Here is a 26028-nt window from a genome sequence, read left to right as displayed (position 1 = left end):
TTAGAAAAGGTTTGCTTACCTTTTCTTTACTCTGTTCTTTTATAATTTAATATAGATACAAAAAGACCTCTGAAACCTTATCTCAAGCTGGACAGAAGGCATCTGCTGCTTTCTCATCTGTTGGATCGGTCATCACCAAAAAGCTGGAAGATGTAAAGTATGTCCTCATTTTTCCTTGCTCATTAAGTAGCTGAGGCAAATTAAAATAACGTTGTGGTTGCATGTATTTCCTGACTTTGTGGATAATGCTGGATTCTCCTGTCTTCAAGTGAGGGAGGCCTCTCCTTCAAACCAGGACCTGAAATATTGTCTCAGTTATTTTAGGCGTAGCCTTCTGGCTCTTAGGCATAGCATTCAAAATAATCATCTTGTGAGTACTTTTAAGGTTGTTGGAAAATTCTGGTTGTGCATTTTTGTCCTTTTAGTCCTTCCTGATCATGCAGGGTAAGTATGTCTCTTGTGGTTGCAAGTTTGTGGTTGTGGGCCGAGCCTGTGGTCCTCCTGGAGACAGGTCCAGGAGTGCTGCCTGCACGCGTGGACCGAGACCGGCTTCAGTTCTGCGTGGTACACTGTTATACCATGGTGCGATTACCACATGCTCATCCGTGTCCTGGTTTGTACTAATGTGTAATCTCTCTCTACATTCATGCCTAGGCCCACATCTTGATATTGAGCTTTGCTTTTTGTTTTGCATTTATATTTCAGATGAGTCTGCAGAATTTTCCTGGCAATTTTAATAAAAACCACTTCACAGTGCTTTTGTGCATCCACCCTGCTCCCCCCCCCGCCCCGCCCCCGCCATGTTGATTCAAATAGCACTGAAAGTGACAAACATGGTTTAAATTTGCTGTGCTTCTGTTGGCATGAAAGTGTTTTTGTTTTACTAACAAAACCCTCAGATTGCATGACTTTGTGTTTTTCATTTGTGGGGAATGTAGCTTTTACAACCAGAATTTTGTTGGTTGAATAAGTTTCGCAACCAATGTATATTTATTACGTACCCAAAAATCCAAATGACTTCTTGTATTTGGACCATCATCATTCTAAGCGTCTGTGTAATAAACATAGCTTACTTGCTTTCTTTTGACAATTTATGTACATCTCTGAGGTGCTCTCATGTCTTTCTATGCCAGCTTGATTGTCTAGACTTTAGAGTCCAGTTTAAGCCTTACATGACTTTTAAAAAGTAGGTTATTCCATTGTTTTAGATTTACCAGAAACTGCTTTCTTTTTTAATGCTTACTGTGGCTTCTTACAGAATGCAAGCCTTTTCACATTCCTTTAGGTAAGGACAGCTTGAACCATCCCTGCAGCTGTAGCCGGTGTCTAAGACAAGTGTGCTTAATTAGATTTTATTATGCCACGTTGGATGGTTGTGTTCGTCCACTGCATACTTTTCTTGCGTTTGGAATATCTTTTTCCTTAGTGCATACCTATTTTTAAGGGAGGGTTTTTGTATACCGTGGGTAACGGATAAATTAAAAGAAGAATAATTGGACACTGTGGTTCAGGGATATGGAAATGATTTTGACATTTCTTACTTTTTTGTTGTTGGTGGTGGTCAAAAGAAGCAGCTCAACCATGGCATACAGAATTCCTCCCTTTTAATGTCTGACTTTGTTTGTTTTTGATGCTTTAATTTCTTTGGTGCTTTTGTAAGGATATTGGAATTCTCCTTCACGTGGGTCCCATTATGCTTCTGTAATAGAGTGCACATGTACTGCCTCATGATGTCAGTCTTCCGTCTTCTACAGGTTACTCTGATCACTTTTTTTTTTTTTCATTGTGGTAAAGTAGACATAAAATATACCCATTACTCTGCACCTTCCAGTATTTGTTTTACTAGCTTATAGTTTTTACTATTTTTTAAATTTCTTTACACTACACTCTTTGCATATGCAGGTAAGGAAATTTCATGGTTGCAAAAGGAAAAATAGCCTATGAGGCTAAAAAAAACAATCAACCACACACACATTAAAAAGATGGCAGCCCAAACCATGCCTTATAGAAGGAATCTTTGTGATGCTGAGCAAACCTCTTCTCTGTCTCCCATACAGACTGTTTATCCAATTAATAGAGAAAACTAAGCTGGAGAAAGGTCTTTAGAGTGTAAGCAGGAAAGACAACATGGTCTGCTGCTTCCATCTCTGTTCTTCTAGTGCGAATTATGTTCTCAGTCACTTGCTGTAGTCTAGCTGTTTGTCTGCTTAAGTAAGGAAACTTAAACTTATCGCTGAGGCCTTTCTGGCCTAGTGACACTTGGCCCAGGAAGTCAGAGCCAACCATAGGGATAAGAAGATCAAGAGATAGGTGGTTTTGTATTTTTGGTATTCAATTAAAAATGGCCTCAGTGCTTTAGGCAGCTGTTAAGACCACTTTATCCACAGTCGTTTGAGTTGTGTGAATACGTATTCAGTCACAGGATCCATTCTGCTCCTGTTAGACTGCATTTTGTGGACAGGCCCACGGAATATAACCATACATCAGATATGGCTCTCATACCGAAAGACCTTACAATCTTTGAGCGGATGGAGTAGGGGAAGGGGGTTGGGACTAGGAATAAGTTAAGGTGGAAGAGCCCTGTTAACCCTGGGTTATATAACAATGTTAGATGTGATAGAAATAAAAATGTAAAAATATTTATGTACGTGCTGTTGGGGAATGTTTCATCAGTACACATCCCTGTTCTTTCTCTGTAGTTTTAAGAATAAGCAAATTCACATAAGATGGCTCAGGATGTGCTGTCTTATTAATTGACCAGGAACAGATTAGGTATTGCCCCTCTTTTCTAGCTCCTTATACAGTCAACTTTTTTTATTTCATTTAAAAACTATAATGGAGATTACACTCTGCCATTTTTAGTCCTGTTTCTAATAATACATTGTGTATCCATACGTGGAAGTTTAAGTAAGACTTTTGATTAAAACCTGGAAATGAGAGATACAGGATTATTTTCTGAAAGCTAAATTTTATAAGTCTCACAGATTAAAAGTTGGCTAAAGTCCCTTAAATTTCTCAGCCAAGAAGCCCTGATTGTGATCTGATTTCGTGTGTTCACATGTAAAAATATATGAGAACATATAAAATAGAAACACATAAAAACATACATAATAGAAAACCTGTATGAAGAAAAACCGCATCTTTTAGATCAGTGAGTCACAGTGGCAAATACTGGCCCAAAAACTGTCCAAGGAGAGGAAGCTTGGAAAGTAGATTTTGAGGGTTTCAGTCCCAGCAGCAAGGCCTTTGCTCCCATGGAGACGATGTGAGAGGCCTCTTTTGCCAAGTGCTTGAAATAGTTGCTTAATCCTGTCAACCTCCCTTTGTTTTGAGTCCCTGTGTACCCAGCAAGCTTGTGGCAATGATTTCACTCTCGGACAGAATTGTGGTTGATTTGCTACCATGAATTGTTAGACCCTGCAACAGTTTTTAGGTCACATTGTCAATTAATAAATTGGTACTTGGGATTTAGATATGTTCCTTACACTCCAGGTGGGTGTGCAAGGAGGAGGAAGTGGAGGAGAAAAGAGAGAGATCGGTTTTTAGTCCCCTGAGAATTAGGTGTCTGTGACAGCTCGGTCGAGGGCCAGATGTGGGACATGGTAATGAGAACTATCGTGGGAAGCTCTTCAGGGACAGCCAGCCTTTCCCCTCAGGTGTTGTGTTCATATCCACCCATCTCATATTTGCTCATTGTCTATACATATGTGTTGAGCATTGATTCATGCCTTTAAGTTTTTGAGAGAAACTTTGGAATTTTTTTGAGAGAAACCCTTCTCGTTTTCCTGGGTGCCAGTGTTAAACATCAATTTCAGTGTTACTAATAGTATAATATAGTAATTCAGCAGCTTCATTAGTCAAGAATTTTGATATATTTAAGAGGAAGTGCTAACTAACTTTGCTTTTATTTCCAAAGGAAGTTTCTCCTGTTTACGTGTGTATTTCTTCATATAAATCTCTAGATATCTTTTTTTGTTTGTTTGGGACTCATTAAGGTTATTCCAGACCGTTCTGTTTTGCTGAAAAATTTCACCCCTTAACGGGAACAGAAATGATGTCTTCTCTTTCAGAGAGTACTTTTCGATTAGAATTTGAAAAGCTTTATTGAACTTTTCTACCTTTCATGCCCATATTTCCTAATTTTAGTTGCAAGTTTTTGTTCGTTCATGCTTTCATTCAGAAGTATTTATTGAACGCTAACCATGTGCCAGACCTTGGTCCAGACTGTGTGGTCCGAGTTACCAACTGAAATAACAACTGGGTGCAATGCAAACGTTTTAAAGACTGCAATGTAATATGAAATAAATGTTAATGTGTGTTTCTGTTAAAGTCATCTGTAGTAGTAATAATGGTGAATAATTCTGTCCCAGGCAAGGCTCTATATAGTCCCTCCGAAGTAAGTGCTGTTATTTTTTTGATTTTGCAGAGGAGGAAACTGAACCATAGAGAGGTTAAGTGACTCCCCCCAAGATCACACAGCTAAGTGGCTGAAGCCCAAGCTTTGAACCCAGACAGCACCCTGGTTCTGGAGCCTGTATTCTTCTCTGCATTGTTCTGCCTCCCCAAAGTGATCAAGGTTTAAGAATAGGCCCCTCCAGGCACTGGCCAGCAGTTACTTTGGCTTATCACTTACAGTCAAGAAATTATTGTGAGGGCACAATGGAAAAGTAATACATAGATAGCTCTCAAAAGCGTGTCTGGCACCTAGTAAGCATTCAAACATGCTAACCATTAACTCTTTCTTTTCTTTCTCTGTGTAGTACCTACCACTTCCTTTCTTCTCTTTCCTCCCTTTATGTCTCCCCTTTTATTGTGATTGGGGATAAAAAGATCAAGGAACTGTGTAAGAAACCAGGAAAATTTAAAAAATCAATTCAGCTTTTTAAAAGAATGACTTTTTTTTTTTTTAACATATTTTTTTTATCTTAGACAGACAGAGGAGAGCACAAGGGGAAAGGGCAGAGAGAGGAGGAGACGCAGAATCCGAAGCAGGCTCCAGGCTCTGAGCTGTTGGTACAGAGCCTGACATGAGGCTCAAACTCACAAAATGTAAGATCATGACCTGAGTCAAAGTCGGACGCTTAACTGACTGAGCCACCCAGGTGCCCCAAAAGAATAACTTTTTTAAAAAATGTTTACTTATTTTGAGACGGAGACTGCTGTATTCCCAGCATTATTGTTTTCTCTTATTTGCCTTATTTGTGAGTTTCCCCTTTCTTCCTGGTACCTCCTTACATTAATGTTCCACTCCCATCCCTTACCTAATCAGGGGAGACCCCTTGATTACACACAGGCATAGCTCTGCACTGACTTCTTGTTTTCATTTTCCATCCCCTGATAATTTGGGGCGATGTTTACTATTCAGTTTTTCAACTCTCATCACCTTGGTTTATTTCTTATGTAGGATAATCCTGAAGTAATTTGTGCCCTGGATGTTGAATTTACAGTCAACTTGATGTATTTAGAATTCATTTTATGATCATTTCTTCCACTTTGCCTTTGACTTGTTTCCTCTTAACTAGCTTGTATGCTGGTTCAAGGGGCACAGAACCCAGAAAATGACCATTGGAAGGAATGAGTTTTAAGTGGGTGTTTAGGGACAGTGGCTACAATTAACTATGGGTTTCTGAAATTTGCACTTTACGTATTTCCTCATTTTGTTGATACTGTTGAATTCATTCAGGGAGTCCCACGAACAAGCAGTGTATCATACATCCAAGCCATCACTCCCCTTCTTTTGCCAGAATTTGGTAATTGTGCCAAAATGAATGTTCTAGTGAAGAGTCTTGGTTATGAGGAACAAAAAATTAGGTAAACCAGCTTCCCTAAGAAGGAGAATGTGTCACATAGAAAGTTCTTTTGGAATCTGAGGAGAAGAAAGGTAGCAAGCCCTTTCCCCACCCAGACTAGCCCTGCTGGTTGGAAAGCTGGTAAAATCAAGGTTGCTTCCAGAAGCCATGGAAATTGCTGTTCCTCTCTCACCCTGCCCTCTTCCTTGCGTGGTCATCTCTGCTTCCTTTCTTCTACCTCTCCGTGCACTATATTCAGTCCTTTCTTGGGGAACTGGCTGCTTCTGCATTCTTGCAGCCTGTACCTCCTGGTCCCATGAAAGGCCTTCCTCAACGTCTAAGCCCACATAACTTTTCAGCTCATGTACCTAGCCATTAACCAGTGGTTTAGTGTACAAAATCCCAGGATAAGAATCTTAATTGTCCTCTTTTTTTGTTTTTTCTTTCTTTTCATTCACTCCAAACAGTTTGCAGATTACCAGGAGATTAGTTGTGGTGGGTGGAGTTCTACTGATGCAGTTATCATTACTGATGATGATGGAAGGGGGCTGTGGAAATGTGATTAGACAGCCTCTTTAGAAGGCTCTAAACTAGTGTAAATGATTGTAATTAATAGTAGTTAATAGTATTGTAAACTAAGAAGGATGATTTTTATGAATCTCTATCCTTCAAGTATGGATCTAGCCCACTGCAATAGATTAAGCAGGAAAAGCATTAGCCAGTTCTCCTAGAATGTAGTCTTGTACCCAAGGTATCTACCACTGTTATAGTATAGAGAGAGTGGTGAGCTGCCTGGATTCTTTCCTGTGTTACATATGACATTAAGTATGAAGAAGTCCAGATACTTTACTGATTATTTTGACTATGTGAACTGCCAGTGTATTTTGATTTATATCTAGATCATACTTCATGTCACTACATATTGGTGCAAAACTAGATTTGGGGAGCTACTCTTAAAACACACTGTCATGTGTAACAACTGATTTTTTGAGAAAACTTAAGTCACACATGCAATATTCAAATATAATTAAGAATACCTTGGACTGTCCAGCTTACCTGAAGGAAAGATTTCCTACCAAAGCAGCTATGCCAGTGATCAAAATATTGTAAGCATAGTAATCATATCAGCAATTTACAGTGACTTTGTGAGCCCCAGAATTAAAGTGCTTTCATCTTGCGAGGTGGTCTCTATGGGAGATGGCTGAGAGTAGATAACCTTGAGCCTGAACGGTTGGTAAACTGCATTGCCTTTGAGAAAGAAGTTGGTGCTAGTAAAACAAAGGGCCAAAAATGACCATTAAGAACATTTAGTTCATTGGGCTGAAGTACAAGTGTCTCTTATTAGAAAATTGATAACTACTACTAAGGAGTGATCTCTAAATCACTTTCAGTTGTCAAATAGGTGATTTATTTTGAAGCCTTCCTGTTTTGGTCTGGTCACAAATATGTGGGAGAAAGGCAGCTGCTGGCGCCCTTCACCAGCCTCACTTGTGCGTGTGTGTATCTGTATGTGCGCTTCGTTTTTTGAGGGGAGGTGGTGAACATTGAATCAGGAGTCCCAAAGACCCAGGTTCCATCCTACTGTGACCTTGGGTAAATCACTTAACTTCTGAGCCTCGGTGCTTGATGCCCCATAGATACAGGTGAAAAGCACTGTAGAATTTTCAAAGTGCTATAAAAGTGCAAGGTTGAATCATTAGCTCTGTCAACTACATGGGTTAAATTGGCTCATGAACGGGCGTCTGGCTGGCTCAGTTGGAGCGTGCGACTCTTGATCTTGGGGTCCTGAGTTCGAGCCCCACGTTGGGTGTAGAGATCATTTAAATAAATAAATAACTTAGAAGAACAATAAAAAATTGAATCAAAAATAATTTGCTCATGGATACAAGTGCATTGGAATAATTTTTATCCCCTCCACCTCAAAAAGTAGATAAATCTTCATGGTGCCAAAGGAATGAGCCCCTTAAGCTGCGTTTTATAATGTCTAATCACGATACTAACTTCATGTCTATCTCTTTTTAATGCTGCCTCTTAGTATCCGCTCCATTCAACATTCAATTAGCATGCCTGCTATGAGGTAAAGTATTTTATTTTTACAAAATGTAGCTGATCTTACTCTTTCTTATTCTTTATTTCAATGTGTAACTTGAACTGTTCTGAAGTGGGGAGCTAGGATTCTGCTCTAAACAAGCTGCACGTTTAACGCTGTATCAGTTTTCAGTTGCTCCTTCTATAATGTTAAGGTGGGTGCAAGTGATCCAATAAAGGTTTGTGATTAAAAAAAAAGTTATTATTTCTACTTTATTTTGTAAACCTGTTAAATTGCTTCATATTTTAAATCTGCTTAACTGTAAAAGTGAACACTACCCATCTAATAAAGCTCTTCGTAGATAACAGCTGTCCCACCACCTCTGTCTGCTAAAGCTACTCGGCTTTCCAAACTCCCTATTTCCACTTCCCTCATCCTATTCTGACATTTGGAGCCAACTGTGATTCAATTCTGCCATCCTCTTCCATCAGGAAACAATGTGCAAGCAGTGCATGTTACTGTCTCATTAACCTCTCCAGAGAGGCAGGGGATTTTTAACAACACATGCTCAGCTTAACCTTTAGTATACATCAGAACTACCTGGAGAGCTTGTTAGACCCCCCTGCTTGCTGAACCCCGCCCCCTCTGGTTTCTGATTTCTATAGGCTTGAGGTGGGAACCGAGAACTTGCATTGCCCACAACTTCCCAAGAGCTATGGATGCATCTGGGGGACTACCCCTTGGGCCTGGTTGCCCATCACCACTGTGGAAAGGAGAGAACCCCTTGCTCCCTTCTTCACCTTTTTCATCTATGTAATAGGAAGGATATTTGAGGTCAGGTGGATAGTTTAAAAGCTTCAGAAACCCAGACGTGAGTGACATAGGTTCTGTGATCCTCGTTGATTAATATGGATGAGTGTGAAGACATGGGAGAGGCTTTCCGTGGGCTCAGAGTGCTCTGTCAGTTGGGGCAGCTTTGTGATGTAGGCAAAACCACATTTCTGTGCTTCTTCTTCCTTTTGGTCTCTCTTTCGTCATCTCTACTGCTGCTCCCTGGGAACCAGGATCCCTGTTGTGGAAACTCATGTGGTCTGCTTGTCCTGCTTGGTGATGGGGGTTCATGTAGGACTCTTTGCCAAGCAATATGTGAATTTAAACACGAGTTTTAGAGTATAGTTACCTTAACCAAAATTAAACTGATCTAAGGGTGGCACACTTAGATGGTTAGAGAAGTGACAGAATTCGTGTTTTACCGACTTTGTTCCTTCTCCTCACACATGTACTTGACTACATCTATATCATGTATATCTGAGACAGGCTGTTTGTGGAACTGAAGGCATTGTTGTAGAAATCTTAGACCAGAATTTGATCATCTTACCTAATAATACATATTTGCCTCTATGCCTGTACAGACATACACAGCTAAATCTGTTTCTTTGCTGATTGAGAATAACTGTGAAGAGGAATACAATCAACTAATGATGTTTCAAAATCAGTGAGTTTTTTTCAGTGTTTGTAATTTTACTGTTTTTCTTTCTCTCCGTAGAAACTCCCCAACTTTCAAATCATTTGAAGAAAAAGTTGAAAACTTAAAGGCAAGTAGAGATGAATAGAATCTTAGTGATGTCTTGCTTGGTGCCTTAAATTTTTTTGCTGTGGGTAAATTATTCACATTACTCTTTCTTTCTAAAAATAGTTAGACCCTTGATGACTTTATTTACATTATTATAGGTGATATGTACTCTTTTAATCAATGTTTTGAGTGTATGTTGTAGCATGGTAGATGCTAAACGCTAAAAGGAAATGTGTAATTTAAAAAGCCAGTAGTATTTGAGAAGTGTGTACTGCTCCAATACATTTATAATTTGACAAAATTTAATATAAATTTTATTGTAGAATATTAGCAACAACATTGAAAAGCCCAAAGAATAACACACAAAAAATTGGTCCTGTCACCCGGAGTCAGTGATATGTATGTAGTTGGACTATAATGTTAATGCTTTAAGAAGGAATTAACCAGATACAACATAAACATTTTCCTTTATCATTAAATATTCTTCCTCAATATTATGTTTAATGGATGTTTACATGTACCTTGTGACAGATATTGATTGTTCAATCTTCAGTCATTAGACATTTGTATTATGATGGTGATCACTATTGATGATTCACTGTTTTATTTTTTGATTGCTTTGATTACAGTGAAGGTGGGCATTTTCAGTGATTATTTTTATTAATTTATAAATTATATTTTCAAAATTATGTTCAAAACTATAAAATTATTAACTCTTAGGATCACAAGTGACCGGAAAGGTTGTCTGGTTCCTGACCAGTTCCCAGCCTTCTCTTCAGTTTGGGCAAAGCAGTGTTTCATTTCTTCCTAAACAAATCCTGATAATTAACTGTGGGTATTTTTTAAGGATTAAAATTATTATCTTAAGCGTTTTATATAAATCTGCTTAAAAACAAATATTCAGATTTAGTCTTTCATAATTGTAACCGAGTTACTTATTTTTATTTATTTAAAAAAAATTTTCTTTAACGTTTATTTATTTTTGAGACAGAGAGAGACAGAGCATGAACGGGGGAGGGTCAGAGAGAGAGAGGGAGACACAGAATCTGAAACAGGCTCCAGGCTCTGAGCTGTCAGCACAGAGCCCGACGCGGGGCTCAAACTCACGGACCGTGAGATCATGACCTGAGCCGAAGTCGGACTCTTAACCGACTGAGCCACCCAGGCGCCCCTGAGTTACTTATTTTTAAAGGCATCCTTTTTAAATTACAGAAGCAGGGGCTACTTATGGAAAGGAACCCAAACACTGTAGTGTGGTTTGGATCTTTTTTTCTTGCCCATACAAACACTAATACACACCTTTTCTGTTTCCACATAAATGTGTAAACCTTTTGCAGATGTGAATCACAACTGCATGCACAGTCCTATAACTTGTTCATCCAGCCCCCCCCACTAGCATATGTGCTGTATGATCCCACAAACACAGGGACCTGTTCTTCTTACTCACTCATGCTTCTCAAGGGCCTGGATTAGTCCTTGGCACATTGATGCTACTTAATACATATTTGATGAGCAACAAGTATATCCTAGTCATTCTTCTAGGTCAGTAGGAGACCTGCTTTATTCTTTTTGATGCCTAGTCATGTGTTTGCAATTAAACTGTACATTACAGGAAGTCAGCTGTCACTATTTAGGATTATCCTGAGTCTGTCCTTGAAATCTGCCTTAAGCATTAGTTTTTGAAATGACGGGTTGGAAAAAACAGCTGTATTCTTTAGACACTGAAGAGGACTAGAAACTTCCAGGTCATTTACTATATATTCTGCCTCTGGGTGTATTTAGATTCTATAAATTGTGGTGAAACTTGCTTTTGAAACATGACTAGGCACCATTCAGATAAAAACATGTAATTTTTAGAAGTATAGAATAGGAAACAGCTATCCCCCAAAAGCTTTAAAATATAGTTGTACACTTGGGATGTAATTTTGCTAAATTACCTTTATGTTCAATTAAATATTGGGTCTACATGTACTTACGTTTAGATTTTGGATTGGTTCATTTATCTGTGATAATTGAGCATTTGCCATGTGCCAGATGATGAATGGTAGGCCCTGGAGATACCCCAGTGAGCAAGAGAGATACAGACCCTTTCTGCAAATGTGTAGGCAATTAAATGGCCATTGAAAATAAAGTGAGTGGGGGCACCTGGTTGGCTTAGTCAGTTAAGCGTCCAACTTCAGCTCAGGTTATGATCTCACGGTTTGTGAGCTTGAGCCCCGCGTGAAGCTCAGAGCCTGGAGCCTGCTTTGGATTCTGTGTCTCCCTCTCTCTCTCTGCCCTTCCCCTGCTTTTGCTCTTTCTCTCTCTCTCAAAAATAAATAAACATTAAAAAAAAAAAAAAAGCAAAAAGTAAGGTAAGGCTCCATGACGGGGAGACTTGGGGATGCAGAAACGTCTGACCTAGCTTAGGAAGGAAGGTAAGAGAGGGTTTCTTACAGGACAAGATAATATAAATGGAGGCCTTTAGGTTGAGGAGAATGTTTTAAAAGCTTTGACACCTTTTTGAGGAATACCAGGCATTTTGCTGTGCTATAGGGTAGTGGGCAGGAGATAAAGCTCGAGTGATGGGTAGGCTGCACTAAAGAATTTGGACTTAGGGCAATGAGAAGCTTCTGAAGGATTTTAAACAATGTGGGTGGTGTATTCTGTGCATTTTAGAAAGGTCACTGGTGCCCTGCAGATCTAAGGAGATCTGGAGTCAGGGAGACTGGTTAGGAGGAAGGAGTTGTAATCCAGGCCAAAGATGGCGGTGGAGTGAATTAAGGTAGTGCTGACGGGACAGAGTTGAGAGATATTTAGAATTTAGAAATGACAGCCAAAAAGTTAGTGACTGATTGGATGTGGAACAAGATGGAGCAGGATCAAGGATGACTCCCAGGTGTCTGGCCAAGGCAGCTAGGTGAGTGCTACAGTTATGTAAAGTCTTAAGAATAGAGAAGGAACCAGTTGTGGAGGGAGGTGTTCAATGTTAGACATGTATAAGGGTCTTAGTATTTTCCTATAATTAATAAATGTGTTTTAATAAATTTAACAAATATACAGTGGACATAAGTTGTGCAGATTTTTCAGACAATTCAGAGATTATGGATGGGAGACCAAAAAGAAGGAGAGAAAATTTCAACAAGATTCCAGCCGATAATGTGTCTGTGGCTAGTCGGTTAAGATTGAGCTAAGAGCAGGTCAAGTTAAACCTATGAGTTTCATTGTTGGTTGACTGTTTTTTTTTTTTAATTAAAAAAATTTTTTTTTTTAATTTATTTTTGAGAGAGAGAGAGAGAGTACTAGCGGGGTAGGGGCAGAGAGAGAGGGAGACACAGAATCGGAAGCAAGCTCCAGGCTCTAAGCTGTCAGCACAGAGACCGACGCGGGACTTGAGATCATGACCTGAGCCGAGGTTGGATGCTTAACCGACTGAGCCACCCAGGCACCCCTGTTGACTGCTTTCTTAATGTTAGTCAGCTGTCTTGCTGGTCATTAAGGATGTAACAGAGAGAGCATAGATACATCAGTGTTATTAAGGATGAAGTGACATCATAAAGGTTTGGAAAAACATAAAGTATTATCCAAATGTATGGTAGACCTCTTCATGCAGACAAATGTTTATTGACAATATCAGGCCAGATCAATTGGAGTAATACTCCACAAACTTTAACTTGTCAAGAAGCCCCTGGAGATCTTTGTAGCTGGAGGTGGGGAGGTTGGTCTGAGACTCTTCCTAACAAGCTCCCAGGTGTCGTGGAGTCAGTCTGTGTGTTACGATTAAAGCACACCTTAAGTAGCACTGGGTTAGAAAGTTTACACCATAGGTGGGGAAAAAAAAAAAACATATATATATTTCTTTCCTTTGTTGTATTTAGTATTTCTTGAATGAGTGTAGCTCAATGAACAATTGGATGGAATATGAAGTGCTATCCAAATATAAAGAGACTTCAGTAGGTATTTTAGAATAAGAGGTCTGAAAAAGGTTTTCAGACAAATTTCCCTGTGAAGAGCATTGATCAGGTGGGAAAAAAGAGGAGGGGTGGGAGTATTTCAGCAGAGAAGACTGCACGGTTTTCTATTACGCGGCACCGAATGTTGCAACAGTACTAAATTCCGTACATGCAGAGAACAGTCACTGGGCTGCTAGGTGCCTGATTTATGTGTTCCTCAAAGTAAAATCCGAGTTACTTTTTTTTTTTTTTTTGCAGTGTCAGCTGAGCGTTTCGTTTCATGATGTTTTGTCCTTTTTGCACTTTTTTTTAAAAAGTCTAAGGTAGGGGGAACCAAGCCTGCTGGTGGGGATTTCGGAGAAGTCTTGAATTCAACTGCAAATGCCAGTGCCACCTCGGAGCCTCTTCCGGAGCAGACGCAGGGGGGCCTGTGAGGTGCTTACCTGTGTGATGCCGCCCACTGCCAGCCGCTGCAAGCAGCATCCAAGCACATCATGTCAACACTCATTGCTCTCAGTTCCCACCGGATGTGCTTTTACTTAGCTTTACATGTTCATCTGACCAAATAGTTTGTGGGTTGAACACCATAAAAGTATCTTCACCTCTGTTCCTGGGAAACACCCTTTCATGTGCATTTAAGGCCCCCGATATAGGAAACACTGTTGTAAAAACACATGTAATACCTGGGGATCCTCATTAGAATGATCAAGAATCGTCAGGTTTCTCATAACTGCTTTCCTACTTTATAAAACTGCTCTGGCTCTGGGATGTCAGTTTGATCTTTGTCTTCAAAACGATTTTCTTTGTTTTCTCTTAGAACCTCTGTATATTTGATTGCTAACTAAAATTTAAAGTTCTCTGAATTCTTGTTATTAAAAGTTTTGGCATAATTTTCTTTACCTCCAAGGGAAGAGTTACCAGCTACAAAAAATATTTTTGAGTAAACATTCTGGTATGAGGTATCTTCTATCGTGTGTCTGAAGACAGCAGACTAAATAAATCAGCTCTACATCCAATTTGTTATGGTTTGTAAGTGACAACATGTACAGCAATTCAAACTCCTAGGTGACTCCAGAGTGGAACCATCTTATCCGTGTCACCCTTTGTGACAGTAACCATTTTGGTGTATTTGTTATTATGCCATTTATATCAACTTATTTTTCACAAGATTAAATTTTTAGTTTCAGAGTAAATTGCAAAATAACATTCTGAAGCAAGCATACTGTAATTCTTAGTAAGTTGAAATATGAACACTCTCAACAAATGTTCCATTCGAAAGCCTGGAAGATTTTTAGCTGTAATCAATCACGTTAGGGGAAACATTGCTGTCGTCATTTAATTCATTCAGCACCGTTTAAAAATAAGCACACATAGTTGTAGGACTAAAAAACTTGAAAAGATTTTATAATAAGGGGTTGGTGGTAACTCCTGAGGATTTAATGCATTAATGCAAATCAACACATTGTTTTTTACTTACTTGTTTTCAGTGTCTTAGAAATTATACAATGATACTGTAGACATTGCCCCCTATTTTGAAAAAATGGCAGGGCTGAATGAACCAAAGCCTCTCAAAGTATCTGCATGGAGGCCAAGGTACTCTATTCTAATAGCTACTTATTCATCACTATTACCTTTTCATTATTCTGTGTATGGTTATGGCCTATAATGTTGTATTTGTTATTTATCAAGTTGTGATTGTTTTATTGTTTATGCCAAATGTTAATTGCCAAGCTTGGAGTGACCTAAGGCATTTTTTTAAAAGCATGACTAGATTTACTTCAGGATAAATTATCTTATGAAAACCAAATTTGAAAAGCCACAAGTGTCGATTGTCATAAGTAACATGCTACCATTCTTGATTGCTAGAGCTTTTGTTATAGCACTTTAGATGCAACTGAAAATATGCTCTATTAAATGTGAAAAGCCTAATAAATTCTGTATATCAGTAGTATAGGTCTCAATATTTATTGTGAGACCAATGGTCTGGAAACAGCTTGTATTAAATAATCAACTGGTGTCTATGCAAAAAAAACAAAAACATTATTTTTACTATCTGCTTTAAATCACTGCTTAATGGTGTTAGACTAACATATAAATTCTTTCCTTAAAGAGGCTTTAAGGCAAATGTCCTAGTTGTTGAAGCATTGTCCTGGAGGAGTGGATCTGTAGAAATTTGTCTTTTTATAGAAATACTCTGGTTACTCAGCATAACTGTTAAGTTATTTTTTTCCAACTAGTCTTTCATTTAAAAAAAAAAAATCACAACATCATCTTTTCATCACATTGTTTCTTGGGTGTCCTGCCCCATTACTATCTTTCAACAAGACAAAATGGAGTAAGATGGAAATTTCTTTAGCTGAGTGAAATATACTCAAATCTTTTTACTTTTTTAGTGAGAAATGATAGCACAAGGGTTGGAAAATGGGATGGGTGTATGTGGGTATTGGTGATTGTTGTGAAAAAAACTGGGGAATCACTTTTCAAGACATCTACCTGTACTTACTTTTTAAAATGATTTAACAGATTGCAAAGTACTCTGCATTTTAGAAGAAGGAGTAAAAAGCGAGAGGATATTTAGAAAAACAAACATTGGACTTAGAAATATTATTCAAAATAGTCTTTGTGGAAGATTCAATATTACAAATTCACAGATATTTAACAAATTTGGATTATCATAGCGATTACTAAGAATACCAGAGAGGTCCTGGTCACTCTATTGAATTTTGTGTTTGACACTGTAAGGAAACAGCAACTTGAGAGTGAAATCTCACAAACTGAAGAATTCAAGAAGTGTAATAGAAGAAAATAATCCCAGAAATTAACCCGTTTTTACAAAAGAATGTCTTCAATTTATGGAGTTTGTGGAAAGTAAAGCAAGAATTCTTATGTTTATGAGGCCAAAGGAATCAATAAAAGAGGAGAATTCACTGGATTATCATTTTAGTAACTCAAACTATTGAAATAGAGAAAATACATCTTTAATTTGGAATCACTGTCTCTGGATCTGTTCATTAAATGCACACTGTATTTTTTTTTTTTTGTATAGTATTTGAAAACAATAAAAATTCTGTAATTTGGGTATGGGTCCTTTTGTATGTATTACCTATCAAGGAAAGAGGTGAGTCCATTATACAACTTCTGTCTAGACACTTCATATCCTAGATACGGAAAAAAAAAAAAACCTAAGTAGCTGTATGGAATCAAGTGTGTCAAACAAAATTGAATAAGCTACATGTTGACTGTGACTATTTGCTGTATCTAGGCAGAGGAGTTGCTGCATAAAGTCCTATGTCAGGATCACATGTGTTTCTTTATAGCTCTTAAGACCCAGATGAAAAATCAGATTGTTTTGTGAAGAAACATTTGGCCATTAATTCGGGACTGTCCCATTGTAATTGGATTAATTATAGAGACCATGTTGGGTTAGAGTTAATATAAAGCATTATCCCTTTGGGGGCACCTGGGTGGCTCAGTCGGTTAAGCATCCAATTCTTGACTTCAGATCAGGTCATGATCTCATATTTCATGAGATGGAGCCTCACGTCAGGCTCTGTGCTGACAGCACTGAGCCTGTTTGGGATTCTCTTTCTCCCACTCTTTCTGCCCCTCCCCCCCCCCAAATAAATAAACTTAAGTATAAATATTTAAAGCATCAGTTTTAAATAAATTTGCAAACCTTATGCAAGTAATTTCCATATTCTGATTCTGAAATCAAAGTGAACCAAATCAGAATGAGCCAAAAGAACTCACTCTTAGTTTGCAAGCCTCCAGAGGGCAGGGCCCGCAGGTACCTATCACCTGCCAGGACTTCATACTTAAATAAATGCTATTTGGTGACTAAAATTCTTGCCAACTCGCCTAAGTAAATTTTATTACATAATGAGGTTGGTTGGTAGTGTGATTCTTTTAATTTGGTGGTTTTCCTAGCATACAGGAAAGCCTGACAGTTTTGTAATTGTCAGTTCAGAAGAATAGGCTCAAAAGAACAGGCTCAAAAGAATATAAGTGGGTATGATCTTTTGCTTTAATACTCTCATGATGCTTTGGTCTTCCCCTTGGTTTCTAGGATCAGTTCTCTGTTCTTATTTTTCAGTTTGACCATTTTCTGATAATCTCTTCTTCCAATTTCCTTAATGTTATTCCCTATCCCTATTGATCTACGTGGACTCTTTCAATGATTTTATTTATCTCTATGGCTGAAATGACCATCTTTAGAGTAATACTGTTATCTCCCCAGTGTATCACTAGTCCTATCTTACTTTCCAGGTTTTTATATATGCTTAAGAGGCATGAATTTCTAATCACTTCCTGGTCACCTCCACCCAGACATTAATAGCCAGTATTTATTAAGCTTTCAGTAAGTGTTGGGCATGTTCACTCATTTCCCTTAATTCTTTCCTCAAGGATGTGGCAGTGTAACCATTTTATAAATGAAATTACAACCACTAGGTAAGGAGCCATTTTCTGTTTACTTTCCTTGCCATCCACCATTACTAATATTTTTACAATGTGCTAACAATTTGCAAGCTATGTAGTAACAATTTGCAAGCTACAGGGAAAGAGAGGCCTGTATTTTTAATAAAGCAAGAAAGAATGCATAGTGCAATGAGAACAGGATCAGAATCCCTAAGGTGCCATCAAGATGTTAAAGTACTCCCATTAGAGCTGATGTTACAGTTGGTATAGGCTAGGACAAAGTGTGTAGATACCTCCTTTTAGATTTGTCCAGTCCTTAAACTACTGATGCTCTACCAAAGGTAAAGAACTAAGCATAACTTGAAGTCAGTTGATACAAACATTTATACATTAAAAACCTCAGGATTTGTCCTAAAATGCCCATTCTCATAATCCTCAAGGAATTTGTCATCTGACTGAGGTAGGATATAAATATCATACATCTATTGAAATTTAGGGCTGGGACTTTCGTAATCCCATGTGTTCTGTAGCTATTGATTTAGTTAAATTTACAAAGCACTTAAAATTTAGCAGAGGGGTTAATGGATTGGATTTACAAGTGAGGAAGTCAAATCAACATTAAATTGGTTTGCCGGAGATCAGGCTTACAGTCAGACCCAGAACTAAGGGGTTCATAAGGTCACTGGCCAATGCACTTTACAATTTACCACTATTTCTTCAAGGGAAGTATAAGTAGAAATAGCCACCGATGATAATGCAAACACGTTTCAGGTAAGACTTCATTAATGGTAAAAGGAAATAAACGTATAAATATGGTGTTAGGCTGGGTTTTGAAAAGGGACAAATTCTGGGAATTAACGGTGGGGAAAAGGGGAGAAAATCATGAGTGATGGTGTGGTCTCTGGTGATACAGGTTTAGGCACAATCTGAACTTTAATTCCTTAGATGGAATTGTAGTTATCTACAAATGATAAAAACGTCTTAGATTAAATTTTGTAACGTCAGTGGACTGATCTGAGAAGTGAAAAAAACAACCTTGGCTCCAGGATTTCATAAACGTTCGTTGAGCCTTATTACGTGCCCAGTGTCAGGGACTCAACAGCAAAGAGGTTACAAATTTGGGACAGCGGACGCAAAACAAATTATAATTAAACCATACATCAGGGGCGCCTGGGTGGCGCAGTTGGTTAAGCGTCCGACTTCAGCCAGGTCACGATCTCGCGGTCAGTGAGTTCGAGCCCCGCGTCGGGCTCTGGGCTGATGGCTCAGAGCCTGGAGCCTGTTTCTGATTCTGTGTCTCCCTCTCTCTCTGCCCCTCCCCTGTTCATGCTCTGTCTCTCTCTGTCCCAAAAATAAATAAACATTGAAAAAAAAAAAACAAACCATACACCATACTGAAAATGCTACCTGGTATAAAGGAAACCAGGAGAGTCCGACTGTGTTTGGATTTCCAATTCTAAATATGGTAATCAAGGAGAACCTATTTGAGCAGAGACCCGAAAAACCGGTCTTCCGGCCATTTGGAGAAAAAACCCAGGCGGCGGGGCTAGCAAGTGTCGCATTATAAGAATTTACAGCAGGACAAGGTTCAAGCGATGCCCTGGGGAACGAAATTCCTACGAGTCAAAAACGCTTTCCGCGCAAAATTTGGCAGATCGCGGTCAGCAGGCGGCCCCTCGGGCACCAACGATTTAATTCACCGATTGTAGTTTAACCATCTGCCCCACCGCCCCCGGTGGCCACACTCCTCCCCTGCATCAACAGACTACAGCATGCCCAGGGATCATCAGAGCTCTGTAAGTGGGTGGACCATTCGCTGCTCCGCCCCGTGACCTGCGCGCTTGCGGAGAGGTACAAGGTCAGAGGTTTCGGAGCCGTCATGGCGGCGCTGTGCCGGACCCGTGCAGTCACTGCCGAGAGCCATTTCCTGCGAGTGTTTCTCTTCTCTCGGCCCTGTCGGGGCGTAGGAACTGAGAGTAGCTCCGGGGGTGAGAGTTCCGACTCCCCAGAGCCTAAAAGGCGCCCAGGCGGCTTCGCGAACGCTTTGGAGCGGCATTCAGAGCTGTGGCGAAAGGGGGAGCTCCCGCAGAAGAGAGTGAGTTGCAGGAACTGCGCCAGACACACCCTCGACCGGGCTGGGGTTTGAGGCGAGCTCCCGCGTGGTGGGTGGGGCGGGAATCGGGGCGGAGCCTGGTCTGGGAGGTGGAGCTGGGGCCAGGGGTGTGTCTTGGCCCTGCAGCGGGCTTCTTGGAACCAAGAGAGCTCTTGGTATGTTTCTCCGTGGGTTGTACTTTCTGCGGCCTTTACCTGCTTTGTCCCCACTCTTTTTTGCGCGCGTCTTCCTGGGTGAGTGCTGGAAGGGAAAACAGCAGGACGCGCCACCAGTTCGGCGATCTGGGGAGACTCCTGGGACTCAAAGACGAATTGGGCTCTATATCGGGAGAGGCAGGCCTCTCTGCTATTGGAGTCCTTTATACACAGAAGTTCCAGCGTGGAGCTTGGTGTCTGGTGTACGAGGCTCTTTATAAGTATTTGTTAATTCAGTGGATAGGTGGAAGAGAATTACTGTCTCTACGAACTTGAGCAAGTGATTTATTAATGCTTCGCTTTCCTTTTCTGTAAATGACGTTAAAAATTTTTTCCATGTGTTTCAGGCAATAGTTTGTAAAATACGATGAAATTACTAGATAAATGAACTGGAAGTGATAGACATAAATACAAGACACATTTAAAAAAAAATTTTTTTTCAACGTTTATTTATTTTTGGGACAGAGAGAGACAGAGCATGAACGGGGGAGGGGCAGAGAGAGAGGGAGACACAGAATCAGAAACAGGCTCCAGGCTCTGAGCCATCAGCCCAGAGCCCGACGCGGGGCTCGAACTCACGGACCGCGAGATCGTGACCTGGCTGAAGTCGGAGGCTTAACCGACTGCGCCACCCAGGCGCCCCCGAGACACATTTTTTTAAATGTTTATTTTTATTTTTGAGAGAGAGAGAGAGCGCGCGCGCGCGAGCGGGGGAGGGGCAGAGAGAGAGAGGGAAACCCAGAATCTGAAACAGGTTCCAGGCTTCGAGCTGTCAGCACAGAGCCGGCCGCTGGGCTCGAACTCGTGAATTTCGAGATCACGACCTGAGCTGAAGTCCTGAGCCGAAGTCTTAACCGACTGAGCCACCTAGGCACCCCAACGAGACACAATTTTTTATTACTAAATTCAGCAGACATGAAATTGGATGTGTGGCCATGGTAAATTATGTAAAAATAAACACTCTCAATTTTCGTACTTTCTTTGGAGACCAGCACCAAACAGTTCACAGACAGGTTGTGTCCTGGATTATAGAAAACTACCTGGAATTTAGTAAATAATTGTTAATAGTTATTGACAAAAATTTCCTAAAATCCAGGGTTTAGGAGAGGCCTGGTGCATTAGGTTTCTATTTGCTGCCCTAACAAATTACTACAGATTTAGTGGTTTAAGACAACAGATTTATTATTTTTAGTGCTGTAGGTGAGAAGTCTGACTGATGTCTCGCTTGGCTAAAATCGAGATGTTGCCAGGGTTGGTTCCTTTCTGTGGGTGGGATCTGTTTTTTTGCCTTTCCAGCCTGCAGAGGATGCTTGCGTTCCTTCACTTACTGTCCCCCCTACACCATTTTCAAAGCCAGCAACAGCCCATTGAGTTCTTCTCACAACCTGTCACTCTGACTTCTCTTCTGCCTCCCTCTTCCATTTTTAAAGACTCTTGTGATGACTTTGGGCCCACACAAAGTCTGTAACATAGTCACAAATTCCAGGGATTAGGATGTGGACATATTTGAGGGGGCATTATTTGTCTACCGTACCTGGAGAAGTCATAAAATCCGAGAAGAATGCCAGTGACTGACCTGAAGTTGACTGTTGGATGGATTTAGATCCATCCTTGGTGGATGGCTTTGAGGATTACGTGTGGTAAAGTAGGAAACATAAATGTAATTCATTTCCATTCCCCAGATATTTATGTAGATAAGGGATTTCCCTATTTCTCATCTTCCAACATTTCTCATTTATACCCCTTCCTCCATGCTTTATCACTACATTCCAAACACCTTCAGAAACTACCAGAAAATACTTCTCAACTGCTGAGTTAATTGTGGCAAGAGTGAAATTGTAGCGTTGTATGTATTGTATTTGAAGCCCCAAATGGTGACCGTACTTGCGGATTTCATAGGGTAAGCAGTAATGTTTGTTTAATGAAGGAACCAATCAAGGTATTTGAGAGTGATCAGGATTCCATTACCTTCCTTTCCCTTTAACTTTTCAGTCAGTTAAGCATCCAAGAGGAGGCTGGAGGGTTTCTTGGCATTCCCAGCATATCAGAATTGTTCAGTCCAGCTCAGGCTGAGTGGAGTCTCTCTGGGCAATTGTTCTCTACCTAACACAGTTTAGAAAATATTATTCTACTAGGTGGAGGTTAAATGTGTTTGGTTGTGACATGCTGGTTCACTTATTATTCAGGATTTTTCAACATCTTGGTTTAATGGAAGGAAGGAAAATTCCCTGGGGAGGGGGGTAATCAGGAGGCTGGGCCGTAGTCTCCATTCAAAGAGGTTGGTAGTTTTGGAGCATTTACAGTTACATGTTACAGTTACAGTTACAATGATCCCTTTACTCGTTCTTAAAAAAAAAAAAAGTTTATTTGTTTTGAGAGACAGAGTGTTTAAGCAGGAGAGGGGCAGAGGGAGAATCCTTAGCAGGCTTCGTGCTGTCTGTGAGGAGCCCAACTTGGGGTGGGATCTCACAACTTGGGGCTGAGATCATGTACTGAGCTGAAAACAAGAGTCCGACGCTTAACCGACCGAGCACCCAGACTCCTCCCTCGCTCCGCCTTTACTCATTTTTAATTGATGCTGCTGACTCCAGTTGCTCCCTGGTCTAGGTCATTATATACAGTGGACAGTTACCTTCCTAAAGTTGGGCAGATTTAATGAGATACTCTTTTTGCTTTGGTTGAGAATCTTGTAAAGCTTCCTTTGCACTGTCTGCAAGATTAAATACACATCATTCCATCATCAGCCTGCTGCCTGCCGTACAGGACCCAGTCCAATACAGATATTAGAGTTTCCATTCAGTTTCAGAAGCTCAGTATTCAGAGACTTGTTCAGCCATCTTGCTAGTTAACTTTGGACAAGTTACTTAGCCTATCTTAAGTTTGCTTTCTTATCTCAAAATGGGCATAACTCTCACTGGGGTTATGGGAGAGTTTGCATGAAATAAAACATTTGAATTGCTCTTAGCCCAGTGATTGTTGCAGAGTCGCCTTTAGCTCACTCAGTACATTTTAGCTCTTCTGTGGCCTTAGCTTTCAGGATTGCATGTTCTTTGAATGAAATCCTACTGCTTACCTAAATAATTAATAATACTTAAACTTAAAAAAAAAAAACCTGTCCTGGGGCGCCTGGGTGGCGAAGTCGGTTAAGCGTCCGACTTCAGCCAGGTCACGATCTCGAGGTCCATGAGTTCGAGCCCCGAGTCGGGCTCTGGGCTGATGGCTCGGAGCCTGGAGCCTGTTTCTGATTCTGTGTCTCCCTCTCTCTCTGCCCCTCCCCCGTTCATGCTCTGTCTCTCTCTGTCCCAAAAATAAATTAAAAACGTTGAAAAAAAAAAAAACCTGTCCTTCTGTTAATCTCAATTTAAGGTTATTTGTAGTCATTAATATGTTAACTTGTGGGTCCAGAGCAACGGGCATACTTCAGAACAAAGCTTTTCCTGGCTTTTTTCCCTACTAGAATATAAATTTCAGAGGGGAGAGAAGACACCTTGTCTGACTTGTTCTGTTACATCCCTAGCACCTTGGCCTTTAATGGGCACTCAATAAATGTTTGCTAAATGGGTGAATGAAAGAATAGTGCACATAGTGCATATTTGAAATTTATTATGCCTGGGCTGTCTGAATTGAAATCTGTGTTAACTGCTTACAAACAGTTGTCTAGCTAAGAATAGTGCAGGTTTGAGCACATCTATTAAGTGTGCTTGTCCAGAATAGTAATTGAGCAAAAACAATTTTAAGAGTAATAAAAGTGAAAATACATTAGTTTTAGTGTTTAGTGGAAGTTTTTAGTGCTTTTCTGAATGGTTGTTAGGTGTTGAAAGAGATTCAACTTTATGAAAAAGCTTTTGCTTTACTTTTTGAAGTTTCTGAATCTATTTAATGGAAAAATATCCTGAGTTTACAAGATGAATAAAGTTCATCTTTGTTCTATGATCGAAATTTTTGAAAAAGTATAAAAATAGTATTTGCTTACTTTAAAAGGAAAATTCAAATAGCAGTGAAGATTATAAATGTGAAATGTAAAAGCCCTCTTTTCCTTTTTTCCCCTCACTTTCCAGGCTGGGAGTATGTATGTGTGTTTGTTCTGTGTTGTTGTTGTTGTTGTTGTTGTTGTTTTTGAGTTGTCACACAAAGGAAACTATTTGCAGCAAATAAGGAATGCCTTCAGAGTGTGTTTAAAAAATTTTTTTTTAATGTTTATTTATTTTTGAGAGAGAGAGAGAGAGAGAGATGGAGCATGAGTGGGAAAGGGGCAGAGAGAGAGGGAGACAGAATCTGAAGCAGGCTTCAGGCTCTGAGCTGTCAGCACAGAGCCCAATGTGGGGCTTGAACTCACAAACTGGGAGATCATGACCTGAGCCAAAGTCGGACACTTAACCAGCTGAGTCACCCGGGAGCCCCTGGAGTGTATTTTTAAAATGCGTACTTCATACCTCCAGAGATTTTATATGTACATTTATAAGTGCAAGCTAATTATTGATATATATACTTAAAAAAACCCACAAATTGGTTGGTACTGTTGTGAATTACATTATTACTGTTTTAAGTGTGTAAGTTCTGGGGGCTCCTGGGTGGCTCGCTCAGTCGGTTAAGTGTCCGACTCTTGATTTTGGCTCAGGTCATGATCTCACCATTCATGAGACTCACAGTTCATGAGATGGAGCCCCGTTTTGGGCTCTGTGTTGACAGTGTGGAGCCTGGTTGGGATTCTCTGTCTCCCTCTCTCTGCCCTTTCCCCACTTGCGTTCTCTCTCTCTCAATATAAACAAATAAATGTTAAAAAAAAAAAAAAAAGCATAAGTTCTGGATTCAGATAGTCTCGGTTTGAATCCTGGTTCTTCTATCATTTACTAGCTGTGTTTTCTTGGGTAATTACTTAATATATGTATATCTTTTCCCTTTTTGTAAAAATTCTTTGTCATGAAATTATTATGAGATTAACTGAATTTATTATTTAAACACTTAGCACAAGTGTCTGATGCTTAGTAAGCACCCAGTATATTTTAGTTGCTGCTGCTGAAAATTGCTGTTTTCATGGAAGTATAACTGAATATTTTTTCTTATCATTACATATGTGTAATGTATATACACCTCATTGAAAAAAATTTGCTTGGTTTTCCATGGTATGGATGTACTGTAATTTATTTAATGAGGCCTTTATTAATGAGATTCTAGATTGTTTTCTGCTTTTTTTTTTTTAATACAGACCTGCTACAGTGAGCATTTACATATTTTTTGCATACTTATGGGATATATGCTGGGGCAGAAGTGTACAGGTAATTTGAGCTTTGGTAGATAAAACCTGTTTGCACCACACTCCCACTTGGAATGCATGAAAATGCCTGTTTCCTCACCTCTTTTTCCATATCGGATATTTCTTGATATTGAGCCCTTAAAACAAAATACAGAAATTGGGAACTGGGGTTGTTATTCTTCACCACTGATATCAAATTGTGATTTTTATCACAATAACTTCATGTTCACATTTTTTAAAACTTTTTAAAAATATTCATTTTTGAGAGAGAGAGTGTGAGTGGGGGAGGGGCAGAGAGAGAGGGAGACACAGAATCAGAAGCAGGCTCCAGGCTCTGAGCTGTCAGCCTAAAACCTGATGTGGGTCTTGAACCCTCAGACTTAACCGAAGTTGGCTGCTTAACCATGGCACCCCCATGATCACGTTTTTTGACTTCATAATAAGTAAGTGCTATCAATTTGAGCCATAAAATATACTTTATCCTAAGAAAATGCTACATTTATGTCATATATATTGGGTTTATATGTAAGATTTCATTTGTAAAACAGTTTCTGCTCAAAAATATTTCTCCGTGTAAGTAGTTTGCTGTTGCTTAAACAAATCATTGTTTTGTTTTGTTTTTTTCCTTTGGTCTTTGTTCTTTCCCCTGGAATTAGCTTCTGTACCTGCAAATTCCATTGTAAAAATCATCTCTCCATGAGGCGTTTATCATCTCATCAACCAGGCAA

The 26028-nt window shown here is 39.7% G+C and overlaps 2 protein-coding genes across 7 annotated transcripts in view; both read left to right on the top strand.

Annotated features, from left to right (window-relative positions):
* The window catches only part of TPD52 (tumor protein D52), a 110483-nt gene extending 95212 nt beyond the window's left edge, over positions 1–15271 (top strand). For 2 of the 5 annotated variants that reach the window (XM_043601255.1, XM_043601250.1), the window contains exons 4-8: positions 56–157; positions 1259–1285; positions 7825–7866; positions 9365–9413; positions 13641–15271. In XM_043601255.1, coding sequence (XP_043457190.1) covers positions 56–157; positions 1259–1285; positions 7825–7866; positions 9365–9413; positions 13641–13757 — 337 coding nt within the window. In that variant the 3' untranslated portion in view covers positions 13758–15271. The remainder of the gene's footprint in view (positions 1–55; positions 158–1258; positions 1286–7824; positions 7867–9364; positions 9414–13640) is intronic. The other 3 variants (XM_043601253.1, XM_043601252.1, XM_043601251.1) reach the window with 2 other exon arrangements.
* Positions 15272–19503: 4232 nt separating this feature from the next.
* The window catches only part of MRPS28 (mitochondrial ribosomal protein S28), a 209580-nt gene continuing 203055 nt past the window's right edge, over positions 19504–26028 (top strand). The window contains exon 1 of one of the 2 annotated variants that reach the window (XR_006300485.1): positions 19504–19834. Coding sequence is in view for 1 of the 2 variants with exons in the window: in XM_043601256.1 (XP_043457191.1) it covers positions 19619–19834 (216 nt within the window). In the remaining variant the exon portion in view is untranslated. The remainder of the gene's footprint in view (positions 19835–26028) is intronic. The other variant, XM_043601256.1, reaches the window with a different exon arrangement.

The sequence above is a fragment of the Prionailurus bengalensis genome, chromosome F2, assembly GCF_016509475.1.
Source record: "Prionailurus bengalensis isolate Pbe53 chromosome F2, Fcat_Pben_1.1_paternal_pri, whole genome shotgun sequence".
NCBI lineage: Eukaryota > Metazoa > Chordata > Mammalia > Carnivora > Felidae > Prionailurus > Prionailurus bengalensis.
This window is presented reverse-complemented; position numbering and strand designations above follow the sequence as displayed.